Here is a 19018-nt window from a genome sequence, read left to right as displayed (position 1 = left end):
TCCCATTACACTGCAACGAACACAAGAGTTTGAGTCACCAATTTAATTTTATACAAGTCAAACTACACGCTGTATAAAGAGTACAAGGCAGTTCTAATGTTTGCTACTGCATCTTACAAAAATCATTGTAGCTATAAAGGGGAATTTTTGGGATGAGTCCTATTCCACAATTTAAGTGAATTGGCAACTGTGGTTTAGCAAAGCTTTTGTTAAAACTAGAACTCTAGCTCCAAGAGATTACATTTCCAATAAAGTTCAGACCTACACACAAGAGGATTATAGTTCTAGTCTGAAGCAAAACGTTAACATAAGTGAGTCAAAGGGGTGGGAAGACAGATTTCTTTACTTGGGTTTCATATCCAATAGAGATTTAGAGGCTGACAAACCATACAACACACCAGTGACTTGGACCACAGCCAAGAGACACCTCTGTGTATGACAACAATGACACTTGATATTCAAGCAAAAAACATCAGAAAGCTTTAATTCTTTCAAGTCTGAAATGAAGGGGTTTTCAGCAATACTGTAGGATACAGGTTCCAGAGTACCCTTATTACCTTGAATACAGTCACAGTATGGGGGGGAATGTTCTTTTGGCAAGTTAAGATACAACATAAATCCTCCAACTTGAGTTTATTGCTGGTCTAAAATCTTCCTACTTCTGTTACTGGTTTATATAATTTGTGGCCTGCTTCCAAAATTATGATAAACCAGAGAACTGTGTGACCTGCCCAGCAAGGCAATCCTGACTTTGGCAGCACTCTGAAACCTATGAAGCTAATGACAACCATAGCTCTAATGTAATGAAAAAAAAAAAATAAGAAAAAAGGATACTTTCAAAAGAGCCCAGATTTTAGCCTGTTTATATTCAGTTTATTTTTAATATAAAAACCACTTTGCATTTAAGAGTACTCAAGTTACTCCTGCAGAATTGCTATAAAATCAAACTTTCAGCTGAATTTCTACAAAAGGGGGACTTTCCCTGCTTTGTACCACCATCCCATCTCATATTGCCAAATTTGGGATACAAATTAAACCTTTATGCCTCATGACTTAATTCTTAGGCCATTCAATCCTGCAAGAGAAAAAAACAGCCTCTGAAGTACTAACGTAACACTAATGGCCTGACAGGTAGGAAAATGTTCCATAATAGTGTGCAAGATGAGAGTTCTAGTTCTAATCCCTTGAACTAGATCTTGTTCGTGAGCGAGACTTTGAACGGGACCTGGAGCGGGACCTGGATGCAGCTCTTTTGGGTGGTGACTCAGAACGAGCCTTGGCAGATGGCTGCTGCTGCGGAGAATTGGAACGAGACCTGCTCCTTGACCTGGACTTAGACTTAGCATCTCCTTTACCATTTTCTTTGGGAGAGCGAGACCTGGACCTCGATCTGGACCGAGACTTCTCAGACTTCTCCTTGGATCTGCTGTGAGAGCGTGAACCCCTGTCAGACTTGGGTTTCGATTTGCTCTTTGATCTGGACTTCCTGCTTTTGGATCTGGAACGTGAGCGGTCTTTGCTTCGTGACCTGGATTTAGATCTTTTAAAGAGAGACAGTTTATTCTGTGTGACCTGAAGTGTACTTACAGTGCCTGTAAATATCTGTCAGTGAGCAGCAGTCCCTGTACTGACAGTGTTAACACTGTGGCACTTACCGCGAACGGCTTTTGGAGACACTACGGGACCTGCTGCGGCTGCTCCGACTTCTCCGACTTCTGCTTCTAGATCGTCTCCTGGATCGTGACCTACAAACATTCAAAATTTAATTCGCCCCTTTTTCTGTGCCTCGTGTGCCCTGAATCATCTAGAAGAGTCATAGTGTGGCTTGGGATGCAAGGGACCTCAAAGATCATCTGGTTCCAACCCCCGGCCATGGGCAGGGACCCCTTCCACTAAGACCAGATGCTAAAGCACCATCGAACACTTCCAGGGATAGGGCAGCCACAGCTTCTCTGGGAAACCTGTGCCAGTGCCTCACCACCCTCATAGGGAAGAATCTCTTCCCACATGTATCTAATGCATTATGCTATCTGGTAGCATAATCTAACAGAGAAAAGCTGCTACAGAACTTCTCAAGAGCAAGGATGGCCACACCAACACACACTATTAACCCACCCAGACTCAGTGTACCGTCAGTTAATCATATCTGAGGTTTCCTGTGTGAAAAAACTGCTCAAACCTGGCTTTGCTGTATTGCATAAAATAATTTCTTCTACCTTCTCAGGCCCATCCTATTCCTAAACTATCAGCTGAAGGTAACTATCGCATCAGCTGATGATGACTACTGCAGGTAGGGTACCTATCCCCATTCTGAGTGTCTTGATCCAGTGACTGACATGTTTGGAGAGTTACCTTGACCTGCTGCCAGAGTAGGATCGCCTGTGGCTTGAGCGTGGCTTGTCTTCAACGAGCCTGATCTTCCTGCCGTTTATCTCTGTGCCATCCAGTTTATCCAGGGCACGCTTCATGTCCGAGTATGATCGGAATTCAATCACTCCTTCATTCGTACGTTCTTTGTGAGCATCTGCATAGGTCACCTCCCCAGCCTGCCTCATGAAATCCTTCGGGGAGCAGAGGAACAGTTACAGAACACACCACAGGCTGAGGCTCTGCAAGCAGCACTTAGTGCATGCAAACATCCACATACAAACAGTTTTCAATTACTTTTAATTCATTATCAATATCAACATTGCTATTAAAGGAAGCTATTGCTTTCTGCTTATCACAACAGGCTCCACAATAGAATATCGATACGTACTTTCAAATCCTGCCAACTACAGCGACTGGAAAGATTTTCAACAATCAGTCTGAACTCTGTACGAACAGGTGGTCCATATTTATCTCGTCCTGATTGTCTGCGACTGCTATATCCGCCACCACCCCCACCTTGATTGTACAAAGAAACAAAGTTAGATTGTCCCCTAGCATGACAAAAGGTCAATGTTCTGAAAAAGTTAGTTTAACAGTCATATTTACTGGAGTAGGACTTTATTTCTCTAAGCCTCCAACAAACTTTGCAATTTTGCCATAATCTACATTAATGGCAAATCAAACAGACTAAAATCCTACAAGTCTGTGCTCCTAAGATCTGTTAGAGAGTGACTGCTCCTTATTAGATTCACCTTGCTAAGTTTTATTTTACAGAACATTGTAAAATATAAAACTTAACTGATTACATGCATTTCTACATTTTACAAAAACGTTTACTAGTTACACTAAGTACTTACATCACAGTATGAGGTTTTTGGTGGTGGTTTGGCCACAAAACACGCAAGGTAACAGTCACCTAGTTCAGTTTAACCAGTTTTGTCTAACCCTTGGAATCCTCACCATCACCCTGCGTCTAATGGCAAAAGGCTGCTGTCGTCATGGCTTCCGGTAAGGTCAGCCAAAGGGTCATAGGGCAAGGGTCACACAATGTATGGAAAAGCCATGGCCAGGAAAGGCAGTCATCTTAGCCTCAGTGGACACAGCCTCAGCCCCACTGGTCACTTTTAAATTGAAACATCAAGGACTTGTTAAAAAGTTTGAATTGAACATGCAACAATTTTAAAACAACATACATTTGATTTTTTCTTAAAAAGACAGAACCCTCCCCCCCCCCCAACACCACGCTTCCAGAGACCATTAAAAAATCAACCTTAGTACTCTTTATTACAGTACTAGGCCGGTTAAACTCTACACAGCTCACTCAAGCAGCTTACATGAGTGAGCTGAAATATTTACAATACCCACCCCTTAGCACAACAGATTCCTGCTCCAAAACCTCCCCCCGCCCCTCCCATATACCCAACTGAAACATCCACATGAAAGTTCACAGCTGAGCGATTCTCCCCCAATTACGCAACCATATTTATATATTAACACTACTGATGCAACATCGCTGTAACATCTAAACGCTCCCAATACTGGAGCCTCCAAATCAACAGATCAAACCCTTTCTAGAAGGCCGTGATTTCGCGGCCAGAAGTGCTACGGGATACCAGAGCGCATCGCTGGTGCCGGGGAAAACGCTGCAGCCCTTGCGGTGCGCCGGGTACCCCCCGCTAGCGACCCCTCCAGCCCCGGGGCTCGGTCCCAGCCGAGCCTCCCTCGCCCCCGGCCCTGCCCCTGCCCGCCGCCGCCCCTCGCCCCGCGGGGAGGGACGGGCCCGGACTCACTGCGGCTGCTGTAGCTGTAGCCGTCCCTGTCGCGGCGGGGGCCGCGGGCGTGTTCCACGATCACCCGCTCCCCACACAGATCCTTCCCATTCAGCTCGTACACGGCATCGTCGGCGTCGCGGGAGTCCTCGAACTCCACGAAGCCGTAGCTGGGGGTAGGACAAGGGCCCAGTCAGGCGGCGGCGGAGGAACGGTGACGCTGCCCCGGGTCGGTGTCGCGGCCCCCCCGCTCCCCCATCGCCGCCGCCATCTTGTGCCGGCGCCACGCGGCAGCGGCCGCGACATGGACGGGCTCGGCCCTGGGCTCTCGAGAGGGACGGACGGACGGTGCTCACCCGTTTTTGAGGTCGACCTCGAGCAGGCGGCCGTAGCCGCTGAAGAAGCGCTGGATGTCCTTCTCCCGGACATGGTAACTCAGGCGGCCTATGTAGACGCGCGGCATATCCGCGGCGGGGTGGGAGGGGGAGGAAAGAAGGGAAAGGAGAGGAACAGGAAGGGGACAGGAAGAGAGAGAGAGGGAGAGGGAGGGAGCGAGCGAGCGCTGGCGGCGCGAGGGGCGAAGGCACAGCGAACCCGCTCCCCTCGGCCGGGCCTGGCGCACCACAATGGCGCCCGCCGCCCGCCGCCGGTTTTATATGGGGGGGCGGGGCCTGCGTTGACGTCACCACGCTAACGCTCTGCTGCGCGCGGGCGGCAGGCGGAGGGAACGCGCGTGCGCGCCCTCGCGCGCTAGCGGTACGGCCGCTGAGCGCTGCGCGGGCACGCGCGGGGATGCGGGCGGGGTCCCGTGGGCGCGCGAGACTCGCGGCCGGCTTTGCGCATGTGCGGGTCCTGCGCGCGCGTGCGCGCGCCCCTCCCCCCGGAAACGAAAGATAACTTCTACCAAAGACTTGAAATGTAAAATAATCCATTTCTTTAAGTCATTTGTGTCTACTTTGAGATAACTGCAGTTTGTAGTGTCTAATCCCAAAGCTTCTCTTCCCACTACAGCTGCATTCTGTTATTTTCCGTTCCTGTTCTCCCCAAAGGGTAACAATTCTCTGGCTCAAATTTAAAAACCCTTGATATGGATATTCACTTGGAATTGTCTGTGCTGGCACCTACGGAGCCGCATGTAAGACTTACTGGAAACAACCCAGTTAGTCATTCTCGCTAAACCATCCCGTGCCTGGTGAAAAGTGTGCAAGTCTGTACTGAAGTTCAAGGATAAGGAGGAAAGGTCAGCCCGTTCTTCAGGGCTTCCCTGCAAGTGGATGCTCTTCAGGATCAGAGCCTTAAGGAACTGCCTTTCTCCAACGATCTGCCCTTCAATGTTTTCCTCGCAGCCCATAAAAGCTGCTCTCCCATAGTCGATCATGCTCATTTCAACATCTGTGCCTCTAAGTATAAAGAATTCCTTTCCCCATTCCAACAAGGAAAAATAAATTCTTCATGGCAAGATCAAGTCCATGCAGTCTCTAAGCTCTCAGCCCACAGCTGATGTTTACATCGCTGCCTTTTCTGGGGAGAACATCCCTGGAAGTGGATGACAACTAGCCTGTTCAGCTCAGGGCCATACTGAGCAGGAGTGAGCACAAGGCCTCTCTGGTGGAACATCTCAAAGCTCTTGGCACGTGGCAACAGAGTGAGATTTGCTGAGGCCACATGGAAAGGGACAGAGGATTCATATTAGTGTCTTACCATTTTGTTTTGTTTTTCTGTTTCCATCCTTGAGGAGGAATAAAGGATCTTCAAGGTACCTCCTCACTGGGTGCCATATACCCCTCCAGTGCCTGCTCAAGCCATTTGCAAATCTTTTCTTCTCACACCCCTGCCCTTTTTTCACTGTTCGTCCCCCATAGTCAGTGATGTGTTTTTCACATTGTTTCTTTCTCTGTCCTTCTCTCACCTTGAGTTGCTTGGTGGCTGGGTTAGGACCAGCCTGGGGCCCAGAAAGAGAAGGCCATTTAGGGACTTCTCTGAGCAGCCTTGGCTGTAACTAAGATGGCCCCATCCCTGTGCTGTCTTATGCCTTCTCTTATGGTCTGTTGGAAACCCTGGAAGGCAAGAACTGGCTGTAAAACAGTGACACAGCGACCAGAGGTGAACCTCACCTCTCACACAGTCCAGGCAGGCTGGTAGAGGTTGCTCAAAGCAGATGCAGATAAGATCAAATTATCTTCTCCGTCCTTCCAGATCAGTGGTCCCAGGCCATTTCCCTGGCCTCTCTCTGTTGCATCCTATCATTTTTACACCCTTGACTTGGCAGTCCTGTTCCTGATACACACGAGCACACGTGGCAGAAGGTTCAGCCTATGAATCAATAGCTTTCCTCACACCCAAAGGGACGTGTGTTCCTGACCCCTGGGACTCAGGATGAACCCTTGGGACCCAGGATAAGCCCCTCTGGTGCATTAGTTTTATGGCTTGATCCACCAAATCAACTGGAGCTTTTTCCCTCTGAAAAGCAAAAGGCTCCGATCTCTCTGTACAAAGATTTGAATCTGTAATTAATCATAATCTGTAACATATGAAGCAGAGCTCTGGTAGCCTTCTACTAGCCTTTTATTATTAATCCAATAAAAGTATCACATATAATTTGTCTGTCTTATTGAGAGCTAATATTTGGCTTGTGGTTATTTCCTGTAATCTGATGTCAGAGGAGCCCTCAGTGTGAAATTCATGTTCTTTCTCCAGCATGCCAGCAGCAGGTATGGGCAGATATGAATGTCTTATGGCCATATCGATCATCATCGTTGGTCTACTCTGGTCTCCAATCGGGAGGTCTGGAGACACACTATCTCTAACACTGCTGCTTCTTTTGAGAATGCACGCAGGATCACTCTCGAGGAGTGTATTAGGGAGGGTTCGAGACATACTGAAACTTGAAAACCCAGACACCGTTGGAACGCAGTAACGCAAATATTTATTACAAAAGGTGGCTAACAAAAAAGAAACGGGCACTCGGGAGAAGGGGAAAACTAAAGAGGAAAGTACGACACCCTACTCACCTAGGTGTCATTTATGAGATGATCTTACCCACTCCGAAGACTATAAAGCCCTCTGCAGCAGCAGCGTTTTCCAGAGGGTTAGCAGGCTCCCACGACAGCAGGTGTCCCCGCTAAAGGCAATTTGATCCTTCATGTAGAGCAAGCGAACCTGAACCAAAAAACCTGTCTGCTTTTTATACAGTCAATGAGCACCTCTGCTCGGGAATGTGTGGCCAGCACTGCCCCGCCAGAGGCTCTCAATCCCACCCTCTTAGTAATATAACTTCATCCCTTCAGTGCATGCGTGAGAATTTTGGAAATTCCCTAACGCATGTGCAGTCTGCTTTGGGGGCCTTTTCTAATTGAGTCGAGGGTTGAGCCTTCCTCCTCTCTTCCTCACCTTCTCCTTTAAATGCCCTTGGCAAACAATGAACCAATAGTAGAACACCAATTAAAATGGTTTATACAGAAGTTCTCCCTACAAGGACGAATTCTCTGTTTTATCAGTGAACTACTACAGGTGGCTGGGGCCAAACACAGACCAAAAACTATCAACATTCTCACTACAAGGAGAAAAGACAATGTAGAGAGAGCCGTATCTTGTTGATACCACCTAAGGAGTCCTTCCACTGTGCCTTTTGCAACTGGACCTGTCTATCTCACACTGGTCTTTTTAGCCACCGGTTGCGCTTGTAGCAAGTGTGAGTAGAGTCCTTCCCAAATCTTCGTTCGCGAAGCCCGGCCACGATGATGACGATGATGATGAAAACGGTCTAAGTTATGCGTATCTTGAATTTGTTATGTCCCAGCTGTTTGTCGCAAGACTGGTGTCTCCAGAGGCTACTATCAAGTGTCTGACTGTTTCTGTTATGCTTCCCTCTCCCATCACCTTGTCCATATCACATCACACTCCGGTCACTGACTTCTGGGCTTTGGACCAAAATGGGACCCCTGACACATATGTAGAGAACTGCTGAACTGACTGTCACTGTGCATTAGTGGCTCAGATGGGACTTTTTTCCACTGTTTCTTTTGCAAAATGTGAGGGAATGTCCTCGTATGTCTTGTAGGTCCCCTCTGGGCATAGTCTTTGAAGTGCCCAGTCCAGGACAGCAGCCAAGCATGGCTTCATGGGGGCTGTCCTGGCTCTCAGGCTCTTCCTCTCTCTCCTGCAAATGGATTCATTCCCCCATGATACCTCAATTTAAGCAGGGGCTCCCAGCATGGGGCTGAGTGGGTACAGATAGAGCTCATACATACAGGGAGAAATGGATATTCTTGGGCTGTGAAAGTGCTTATTCTTCTCACCAGTAGCACTGGATGAGGTTACGTGGACTATTGCATCTGCTGCCTGGTCACAGACTCTCTGTTTCAGGTGGAGATCCTGCCTGCTCCTGAGGAAGGTCAGAAGAGGAATGCCATCCAATCTGTGCCCAGAAATAGCAACAATTACACTCTGAACCCAAATTTCTCATATTATTCAATTTGAGGACTGTATAGAAGGGCTGTAATTTGAGCTTATCTTATGTATTTTTATAAAAATCAGTTGATCTATGTACATGGAGGGTCTAGATCCAGCTGGCACACTGCTGTGTTAATAACATTGTGCTGGTTTGGACTGAGATGGAGTTAATTTTCCTCCCAGTAGCTAGTATGGGGCTGTGTTTGGGATCTGTGCTGAAAAAAGTCCTGATAACCCAGGGTTGTTTTAGTTCCTGATGAGCAGGGCTGACACAATCAGGGGCTGTTCTGCTCCTCACCAGCAAGGTGGCTGGCAGAGCAGTTGAGGGGACACAGCTGGGACAGCTGACCCCAGGGATATATTCCAGACCATAATGGAGTCATTCTTACATGTAAAGGCGGGGAAGAAGGAAGAGGGGGGGATGTTTTGAGTGATGATGTTTGTTTGCCCAAGTCACTGTTACTGTGATGGAGCCCAGCTGTCCTGGGTATAGCTGAGCACCTGCCTGCCATGGGAAGAGGGGAATAAATTCCTTGGTTTGCTTTGCCTGTGTGTGCAGCGGTCCACAACACTCCTTTTTGGTATACAGTGTGGGGCTCAAAGGGTTCAAGACAACGACAAATTTGATTGGAGTGTGCCAGATGGAATTTATAGCTGTTAGTTCTGTTTAGCTATTAATTGACAGCTCCTGTGCTTTCCACGGGGCTCAACTCTGTCGATTGAAGCCTGGTTCTTGTTAGTGGCAGCTTTCAGCTTTCTCTACTCACTTTGGTGCTGATCACCGCTCTGTGCTGTGTCTGGGAACACCCTCGTAACAGCCATGGCGATGGGTCTGGACTGCGGGTGGCCAGGGCGCTACCCATGTGCTGTGTCTGTGCTGCTACACTAGACAGGCTGGGACTCCAGTGTGAGCTCCAGCTGAAGGGACTGGAGCTGGGGATGAGTCCGCGTGGGAGCAGGACACCCTGAAGCATCTGTGGCCATAGATAAGTCCAGGCCAGAGGAGGTATATCTCCAAGTGTCTGGCTGTGGTCATGTCCATCCCACAGCAGCTGTACCTTTGAAGCATTTGTGGCCCAAGGATAGGTCTATGCTGGAAAAGGTACATCTCAGAGCATCTGTGGCTGTGGGATAAATCCATGCTGCAGCAGATACACCTTGAAGCATCAGTGGCCATGCACAAGGTCATGCTGGAGCACCTGAAAGTATGTGGCCGTGGATAAGCACACACAGAGCAGGTACGCTCCTGAAGGGACTGAAGGCACGGTTAAGGCCATGTTGGAGCAGGGTCACTCCCAGTGGGACTATGGCTATGGGTAAGGTCACACTGGAGCAGAGACACACTGTGTCTCTGAAGGCATTGTGGTCCCTGGATGAGGCCACGCTGGAGCAGGTGCACCTCATAGTGACTGTAGCTGTGGATAAGTCTAAGCCACAGCAGGTATATCTCTGGAGAGACTGTGGCTCGTGGATAAGGCTCCACTTAGAGCAGGTACACCCCTAAGAGACTGCAGTCTGTGATTAAATCCAAGCCAGAGCAGGGGCAGGGGAGGAAGGAGGAGTTCATTGCAATGTTAAACCTGATGGTCTGGTCCAAAGGGACGAGGGGTGGAAGTTGTAATGGAAATACCTTTAAATTGTTGTAGCCCATTATTTGAGATTCATGTTAGGGAATTACCATAGCAGGAAGCACCCAAACCTGTAGAGAAGCTGTACAAGAGGAAGTGCCACTGCAGCAGTGACCTGACCTGAGCTAGCTTTGATGCCCAGTAACTCCACACAACACAGCACCTTTCCTGCCCTGAGTAACCACCAGAACAGATAGAGCCCAAAGTCATGAACTCAATGAACTCAATGGTCACTTTGTGAATATTTGTGGACATTTTACGGGCACTTTACACAGTGGACTAGGGCACTTGTATTTTACACATAGACTAGGGGAATGATATCTGTGTATTATATCAGAGATTGGGAAGGTGGCTGATGATTAATGAGGTTGTGTGAATAGTGTGGGACCTGAGCATCACATAAATGGTATGGAATGTGCTGGTTTAGGCTGGGATGGAGTTAATTTTCTTCACAGTACCTGGTATGGGGCTATGTTTTGGATTTGTGCTGAAAACAGTCCTGATAACAGGGATGTTTTAGTTCCTGCTGAGCAGGGCTGATATAATCAAGGCCTGCTCTGCTCCTCACCCCGCCAGTGAGTAGCTTGAGGAGAGACACTGCTGCGATGACTGACCCCAGGTATATTCCAGACCATCTATGGTCTGGAATAGTATAAAAACTATAAACAGTATAAAAAGTGGGGGGAAGAAGGAAAGGGGGGGTATTTGTAGTGATGGTGTTTGCCTTCCCGGGTCAACCTTACCATGATGGAACCTGACTGTCCTGGGGATGGCTGAACACCTGCCTGCCCCTGGGAAGTGGGGAATGAATTCCTTGTTTTGCTTTGCTTGCGTGTTCAGCTTTTGCTTTCCCTTTTTTTCATGGGATAAAATCCACAAGTTTTCTCACTTTAGATTCTCTCCCCTGTCCCACTGGGGTGAGCAAGTGTCTGTGCAGGGCTGAGGTTAAACCGTATCACAGAACGCATGGGAAACCTTTGTCTGAGCTTAGAAACTTCTGATCTGGGATGTCTCCAAGCCCAAATCCCCAGCCTCTGCTGCCTTATGAAAATGTAAAAGATGAGTGATTATTTTCATATGCCTGCTATGCAGGTCTTCTAGATACCAATATCTGGTAGAGCAGGGCAAGAATTCCCAGCTTTTATTTTTTTTTTTTTTTAAGAATTCTCCTGATGAAAATCACAGATCTGATTTTGTCTCCCCAGGCAGAGCTGGTACAGGGGATGTTCACATGGACTTTAGTTAGGCTGGCCACAGGGCTGGTGGTGATCTTCCACACTGGGAAATTGTAATGAAATAATTTTCTTTCCCTGGCATTTTCATTTTAAAAAGATGTTGGGTTTTTGTTCCCTTTTCTGCCAGCCTTCTTTCTGTGCTTCCTGCCACATTATTTAGCGATTGTGCTGGCTGCCCAGCAGAGGGGTGTAGAAACCAGCACAGGCACCAAACCTGCTACCATTCCACCCAGTTCCACATCCCCATTGCCCCCAGTTCCCATCATTGTCCCTGCACGTGCTGGAGCCGGGGACCCGGGCATGGGCAGGACCAGAGGGAGGCAGGCAAGGAGGTGATTGAGGGAGTGAGAAGAAGCCACCCAAGAGCTGTCAGTGCCATCCCAGTGCACAGCCCTACCCTGGGTACACAAGGTACACAATGCTGTGCCTTGCCCATCACTCCAGAAACAGTCAGCACATGAACACAATGCCAGCGTGGCATTGCCAGCACCAGGGTTTCTGGCCTGGAGCGTGAGGTGAAGGAACACCCAGGAGTGGCCTGCTGCTGGGTTGTTACAGGGGCTTCCAGCCTTTCCTGGATTTATTTGCCTGGAGTGTTGTGGGCTGGATGCCCTCAGGAGCTGAGAAAGTTACCATCTCTGTCCACATCCAGCACAAGGCAGGGTGTGTGGTATCCCTTGGGAGCTCCTTTGACCTCACCAGTGACAGGAACAGGTCGTGCATGGTAACTCCTCTCTCATCCTCTCCTCTCCACCTTTGCAGGCTGCTCTGCCACTCAGCCAGCTGCCCAGGATGTGGTTTTTCTAATGAGACAGTTTGGGGTCTTGAGATTAGGTCCAAATTTCCTTCCCTCCATCTGCTTCCCAGCCTTTGTCCATCTGTTCTTGGTTTGCATCAGGCATGGCTGACATTTCTCACTGTGGGTGGGTCCTGGGCAGTGCAGCACAAGGAGCCCCAGGGATGCCCCGATCAGCGTTCACTGCCTGTCCCTGACACCTACCAGACCCATGGCCAGGATGACCATCAGTACCCAGCCACTGCTACACAGGCAGGGGCTGCCAACACCAGCCCTGCCTGTCCCCATTCCTGGGTGTCCTGCTCTCCCAGCCCTCCAATGCCAGCCACAGGTGTAGGAAATCTCAGGATGGGGAGGGCCTGGTATAGGCACAGGTTGGCAGGTGGGTGTGGATGGGACTCCAGAACCTCAAGTCTGGTCTGAGGATGGTGATTTGTTGAGTCCCTTTGCATTCTATCCTGGGGGGCTTCTATCCCCTTCTCTGGCTACTCTCCTTGCCCTGGGGTTCAGCACTTTTTATTCTGAATAAAACCCAGAAATTCTCTGAACTCCAGGAGCTAGATGAGTGGAGGGACTTTGTGACACTGCAGCAGAAGTGTTGAGTCGTTAAACTCATGTCCTAGAATATGCTCTTTGCATTAAGGAAATTAATCACAGATTTATTTTTTCTTTTAGGAAAAACTCTAATTTCTGTGAATCCCTCTTATGAGTCCTTTTTTGTGCTGCCCACAATACTTGGCCTTCTTGCCTTGGGCTGAAACTTATTTAGCATTAAAAATGCCACTCCCAACAGTATTAATAACACCTAAACCCTTATGAGCTGGAGATCCAAAGAGCTGATCGCCTCTCTGGGAGGAGATCAAAGGCTGATCTCCTCTCTGAAGCAGCCTATCAGTCCTCCTTCCCAACCATGGGGAAGGGGCAAAGTTTGCAGCAAGGGTGGCTGGAATAAAAATATTTCTGGAAGGAAGTGGAGGGTTAAGGCTTGTCAGTAGGATGGCTGACCTGCTAGTGCAGCTGTCCATGGAACCATAGAGCCATTGAGGTTGGAAAAGACCTTTGAGGTTATCAAACCTCAGCCATTAATCCAGTGCCAAGTCATGAAGCTGGTGGGATGTGGAGGTTGTGCCCATGCCCTTGGCTCTTGATGAGCTGTGCTGGCCTGGTTGGTGGAAGGCTCTTCTGGCAAGGATTTCAGCTAGAACACCACAATGAAGCCAAGCAGGAGGGTGGGAGCCTGCTGTCAGAAGCTCTGGAGGAGCCCCAGCTCCAGCAGATCTGGTGAGCAGAGCAGAGGTGAGGGCAAAAGCCATCAGGAGCTGTGATGGTGGTGGATGACATGAAAACACCCTCTGGGACAGTGTTGGGGGACACATGGAGGCATCTGGCACATGAGAGTGGACTGGGCTTAGTAATGGCTTGTAGGCAGTGACCCTTCACTGCCCAGGAAGGGGAAAAGTAATTCATTCACCGTGGTAGGACCTCAGAGCATTTCTGTGCAGTCAAGAAAGCTGCTAGCCAGTGCTCAGCTGCTTATCCTGAACACCAAACATATAATGAATTATGTCCTTTCATGCACATTGCAAGGATAAACATTATCAAATAATTTATTCTTAGATCTTTGTACATGAGCAGAGATAGAGATTTATTCTCAGCAGTGCAAACTGCTTTCCACAAAGGTTATATCTTTGGGCTTTGACTTTGGATGCATCGAGTTTATTTTTCTCTGCCACAGCTTTATGTGATCAGACTTCAGAATTAACCTGGTAAATCCAGCAGAATATCTCTGGGCTGTGCCATGTGTGAAAGAGAGATTTAATAGCACACAGAACAGAAAGGAAGAATGGCCCTGCTGGAGGTAACTGCTGGCACACCTGAGCTGTCTTTTGGGTTGAGTTTACCTGGGATGGAAGGTGCTACTGAAATGAGAACACTTTTGTACCTTTTAAATGACACAGAGCAGGAGATCAGCCCATTAGTGGACTTTTCAAGAAAGGGTAACCTCTGTAAGAATAGTTTGTTAATTTGCTCCTCCCCTGATTTTACTGAGTTGATTGTTTTTTAATTTCCTTCTATTTTGAAGGCATTACAGATGCTCACATGAAGAAAAAGTTTGCATTCACGGCTTAATTTTAACCTTTTCCCACAACTTGCCGACAAGCTTGTTTATGAAAATGGTTTAGTTTTCACTGAGTACAAACATAGGTAAAAGATTGTTTGGGTGTCATTTATTAAGCTAAATATTTAATTTTTTTTTAACAGTAAAACCTAAAATGCATCCATAGAAAAGTAAAAACCATGGCTGTAGCATTTGCCAAGTGATATGAAAACATTGGAACTGGCTGCATTCTTGGCACCTGGATGTTGCCTGGTTCAGCAGTGCAGAGGATTGCCCAGGCTCCTGGGGCCACAGGCAGCAGATCTGTGGGTTTCAGCTGAGGTGTGATGTGGATCTAAGATTTTCCATGAGATGTCACAGAGGACTTTGAAAGACTCTTTCTATTGCTATGGTGACCTCACCATCTCTTGTATATGTGATGCTGTGGGTGATGTGCAGGGATTTCCCACTGCATCCAATCTTGCTACAACAGGGAGCTGTTGGCAGCTGGGCTGAACCTTGGAGCAGGATATCCCCCAGCCTCTCAGTCAGGGCATTGCCTTGGTGATGATCACGAGAGCCCCAGGGAATGCCTTATTACCAGGGGCAGACACAACCTTTTTAAGGAGCCAGTGTCTGTATCAGGGAATTGCCCCACTGGCCATGTCTGAAAGCTGCTCCAGTGGCTTCCACCTCTTCATAGCAGTCCTTGGGAATGAAGCCTTGAGATTTAGGTGTAACTTGGTCAGCTGAATCTGGGCCTTCAAGTCCTTACAGCAAGTCTGACCTCCCAGGAGGCACCTAAACTTGTCCTAGGCCAGACCTTAGTGAAGCCCTGGCTTACAGTCCCTGTAAAAAACACACGGCACAGGGAGATACAGTGGGGGGTAGACAGAGATGTGCAGAGAAAAGCAGAGTGCACAAGGTGAAAAGTGATGGCATTAAATCTAAAAACACATTAAACTGCCTGTAGGGACAGTGGGGAAGAAAAACTGGTTTTAGGCAATACAGACACTGGAGTGGGGTGTCTGCAAGTCAGCCCTGCACTCCTGTGTCCACACAGGGAGAGCTCAGGGAAGGCGAGTCAGAAACTGGCTTGGACCCCACGTGCTGTGTGTCCTCTCAGGGATAAGAGATCCTTGAAGTGTGCACAGGGGTGAAGTTCAGCCCAGAGGTGACAGCTGACACACAGAACACCTCACTCAGCCATGTGAAGGAGCAACCAGCCTGTCTGCGTGCAATTACCGGTGGCCTCCCTTGCAAATCCTCTGCTCCTGGGTATCAATCTGGAGACATCAGCACCTTTTAATAATGCTGGAGTGCCGGGAGGGGATGAGAAATAGATTGTTTAACCTGCTTCTCTCTAAGTGTAGCAGTTCAATGAAGCTCTTTCCTCAGGGGTGAGCACCCACATGACACATCACAGACTGCCACCCCTGGGACCTGGCAGTGCCCGGGTGTGGCGCTGGGCTGTAGGCAGCTCCCAACCATCCCATGGGCTCTCCACAGGGTGGGAGTGCCAAGGGAACGAAGATTCCGGAGGTGACAGCCTAGGGTAGTGCGGGTAGCGGGAACAGTGGGCTGCCTTTGCAGCCAAGGGGATGGACCGGGAGAGCGGGGTACTGAGGTGGGAGGTGCTCCCAGGGAAGGTGATGGGAAGTATGGCACTGCTCCTAACCTTCAGAAATGTTCATACCAATCACTGCTGTGATGATGCCAAATAGAGAAAGCAGGAAGGATTCATTGCAGGGTTGTTATTTGAGCTCTGGTAAGTTCTCCCTGTGAAGAGACAAAGAAGAGAAATAAAATGATAGCTCAGTCTGCCCCATCCCATTGAAAATTCAATCCTCACTGTTGTCTCCTGCAGATCCAGGCTTATCACAATCCAGGGAATTTCCCTGAATTTATTCTTGCAGAGACATCAGCTTCTTTGGGAGTGATTTGGGATCAGGGTAGTTTTCCCAGTCCTCTTTTTGTCTGTTCCTTTCCACGCCAAAGAGCTTGTCTGGCTGCTGATGTGAGCCTGGCCCTGTGCCATCTCTTACCAGAGATCCAGCAGCGCTCATCTGCATCTCACATTCAGCAGCCCTTGAAAAGCCAGTCAGGCTCTCCTTTGGGAGCATCCTCACCTGAGCCTCTTCCCATCGGGCAGATGAAGGAAGAGGTTCCCTGCTCAGGCTCCTCTTCGCCTCTCACCCCTGGATCCATCTAGTCCTTCCAGAAATCTCGGCAGGACTTGGGATCCAGCCAAGTCAGACCTGGCAGAGCCAATTCTGTTGTTGGTGCAGGCAGTCACTGCTCCTTGTGATGCCCTGCAGGGAGATGCTTGTGTGGCCCTGTTAGACACTTTTTTTTCTCTCATAGAATCATAAAGGTCAGAAAAGCTCTCTAAGAACAACAAGGCCGACCATTCTCTCAGCACTGCCAAGCCCACTACTAAACTATGCCCCCAAGTGCCACATCCACACAGAACACCTCCAGAGATGGTGATCCCACCACTACCCTGAGCAGCCTGTTCCAATGCCTGACCACACTTTCTGTGAAGAAATTATTCCTAATCTCCAATCTAAATCTCTCCTGGCACAAGTTAAGGCCATTTTCTCTCATCCTGTCGCTTATTCCCTGGGAGCAGAGCCCAACCCCCACGTGGCTCCACCCTCCTGTCAGAAGGTCCCCCCAAGCCTCCTTTTCTCCAGGCTGAACCCCCCTAACTCCTTCAGCTGCTCCTCGTCAGACTTGTGCTCCAGACCCTTCCCCAGTTCCATTGCCTTTCTCTGGACACACTCCAGCCCCTCAATGTCTTTCTTGTTGTGAGGGGCCCAAAACTAACACCAGGATTTGAGGGCCCTCAGCAGTGCCCAGCACAGGGGAGCGGTCACTGCCCCGGTCCTACTGGCCGCACTAGTGCTGGTACAAACCAGGTGCCACTGGCCTTCTTGAATCCCCCAACCCTCCTGCAATGACTTTGTCAGCTCTATAGCACTGGGACTCTGCTGGGCTTTCTCCTTTGCTCAGTGGTTCAAGCACTGATGCTCTGAGTTGCTGGGAGCTTCCTACATCCAGCTGGTCCTCTGCTCCTCCTACACAGAGGAGTGGATGGTGGTTAGTGCTCCAGAAACTGTCTGTTGGGTTTCTCCAATTCATGCCAAGTTAGCACAAAATGATCAAAGCAGCCAGTCAAAACTCTTTATTTTTCTCTCCAGATCATTGGTGACAGAGATTTTGATCACTTTGAAGAGAAGAGCTAATTAGCAACTCACTGAATTAAGTAAAAGGTGCAGCGTATGTATTGACTTTTTGCTGTTTTCAGGGCTGTCATGAGGATTGCTTATCCCAACACAATAATCGTCTCCATAGTGACTGAGGTACTTCGTAGGGGAAGAATTGGAGACACAAATAACAAAGACCAAATCTATAATGCAAAGAGTCATATGCAAACAGAATAAATCCTAGGCTTCTGCATGGGCCGCCTCCAACACAATATGGGATGGCGTAAGGGGGATGCCAAAAGTGGAGAAGGGTGGGAAGGACCTGGGCCGGGCTAGGGGCTGAGTGGCTTGGTGCAAGGACCAGCCAGAATCTCTTCCAGGGAGTTCAGGTGTTGTTCCTGCAAGATATCTTGCTCAGCAACTACCACAGGCCTCCTTAACAGCATGGTAGTTTTAAAGCTAGCCCTGGATGTGAAGAAATAGCAGAGTGTTTGGAAGATAAACAGGAATTGCATCTTCCCTTCACCACTGCTGTCAGATCATACCTGACTTCAGGTGAGTGTTCCACTAGGCCTTTCCTTTATTCTGGCTGTGAATCCTGTTCTTATAATCCTGAAACTCAGTGATCACATACACAAGAGCAAATTGCCTCCACCTTTCAGCATCCCCTGCCTGTTGACTCCTGAATTAGAGGCACTGCAGAGGAATGTGCCCAGAGCAGCCTGGCTCACAGCCCCTTGGCAGTGCTGCAGGCTCCAAACAGCTCTTACATCCCAGCCTTATGGAGCCCATTAACCACAAAGTGTGAAGAACAGGTTGGACAACCAGCCACCAGGGCTGGCCTGGATGTATTTATCCTCTGTAAGTGCAGAGAGGGGGATACTTTTACCTCTAAGTTGTCCACACCCCTGTAACAACCTATTTTACAACCTCTGCTCAACACGTCCTTGTTTTCTACACCACATTTCTGTCTTTATCTTTGTATAGAGAGCAGAGTAAATCTGGCTGGGGGGAGAGGATTTCCCTGTGCAGCAGTCCAGCACAAGCCTAAGGTCCCAGCTCAGCAGGAGACTGGTTTGCTGCCATGGCTGGGTCCCAGCACCAGTGTGTCACTGTATGCCCCAATACGCATGCAGGTAACCAGAGAGCTAAGCCATGGGCTTTCAAGCATTAAACAAAGTTTATTTCAGAAACACAACTGCAAAACTCACAGCCAGGTGAAAAGAAAAAACACACCCCAAGCTGGGCTCCTTGTCATATCTATCAAAGGCTTGGGGCATGCGCATACTGCCCTCTGGGCTGTTTTTTGCAGTTTCTTCCCTTTCTCTTCTCCCCTTCTGCCATCTGCAGTAAAGAATGCTTTGATTTAGCTTGCAAACACCTTCCTTGATAAGGGTTTGCCTGTTTTGTCTGTTGTGGTAGTTTGGTCTAGGCCTTCCTTGGTGACCAGTTTGTAACCAA

General features: G+C 48.7%; 1 protein-coding gene and 1 long non-coding RNA gene across 4 annotated transcripts in view; one reads left to right on the top strand and one right to left on the bottom strand.

Annotated features, from left to right (window-relative positions):
* Positions 1–28: 28 nt before the first annotated feature.
* On the bottom strand, positions 29–4790 carry SRSF6 (serine and arginine rich splicing factor 6). Its single transcript, XM_064674468.1, has 6 exons — positions 4496–4790; positions 4161–4309; positions 2759–2886; positions 2353–2561; positions 1656–1745; positions 29–1540 (listed from the first exon to the last, which is right to left on the bottom strand). Exons 1-6 carry the CDS (start codon positions 4600–4602, stop codon positions 1177–1179), a joined length of 1047 nt encoding a protein of 348 aa, XP_064530538.1. The 5' UTR covers positions 4603–4790; the 3' UTR covers positions 29–1176.
* Positions 4791–4922: 132 nt separating this feature from the next.
* Positions 4923–19018, top strand: part of LOC135423815 (uncharacterized) — a 47843-nt gene continuing 33747 nt past the window's right edge. For all 3 annotated transcript variants that reach the window (XR_010434962.1, XR_010434959.1, XR_010434960.1), the window contains exon 1: positions 4923–18693. This is a non-coding gene — a long non-coding RNA (uncharacterized LOC135423815). The remainder of the gene's footprint in view (positions 18694–19018) is intronic.

The sequence above is a fragment of the Pseudopipra pipra genome, chromosome 17, assembly GCF_036250125.1.
Source record: "Pseudopipra pipra isolate bDixPip1 chromosome 17, bDixPip1.hap1, whole genome shotgun sequence".
Lineage (NCBI taxonomy): Eukaryota > Metazoa > Chordata > Aves > Passeriformes > Pipridae > Pseudopipra > Pseudopipra pipra.
Note: the sequence above shows the minus strand (reverse complement) of the source record. Positions and strands in the feature narration are given on the sequence as shown.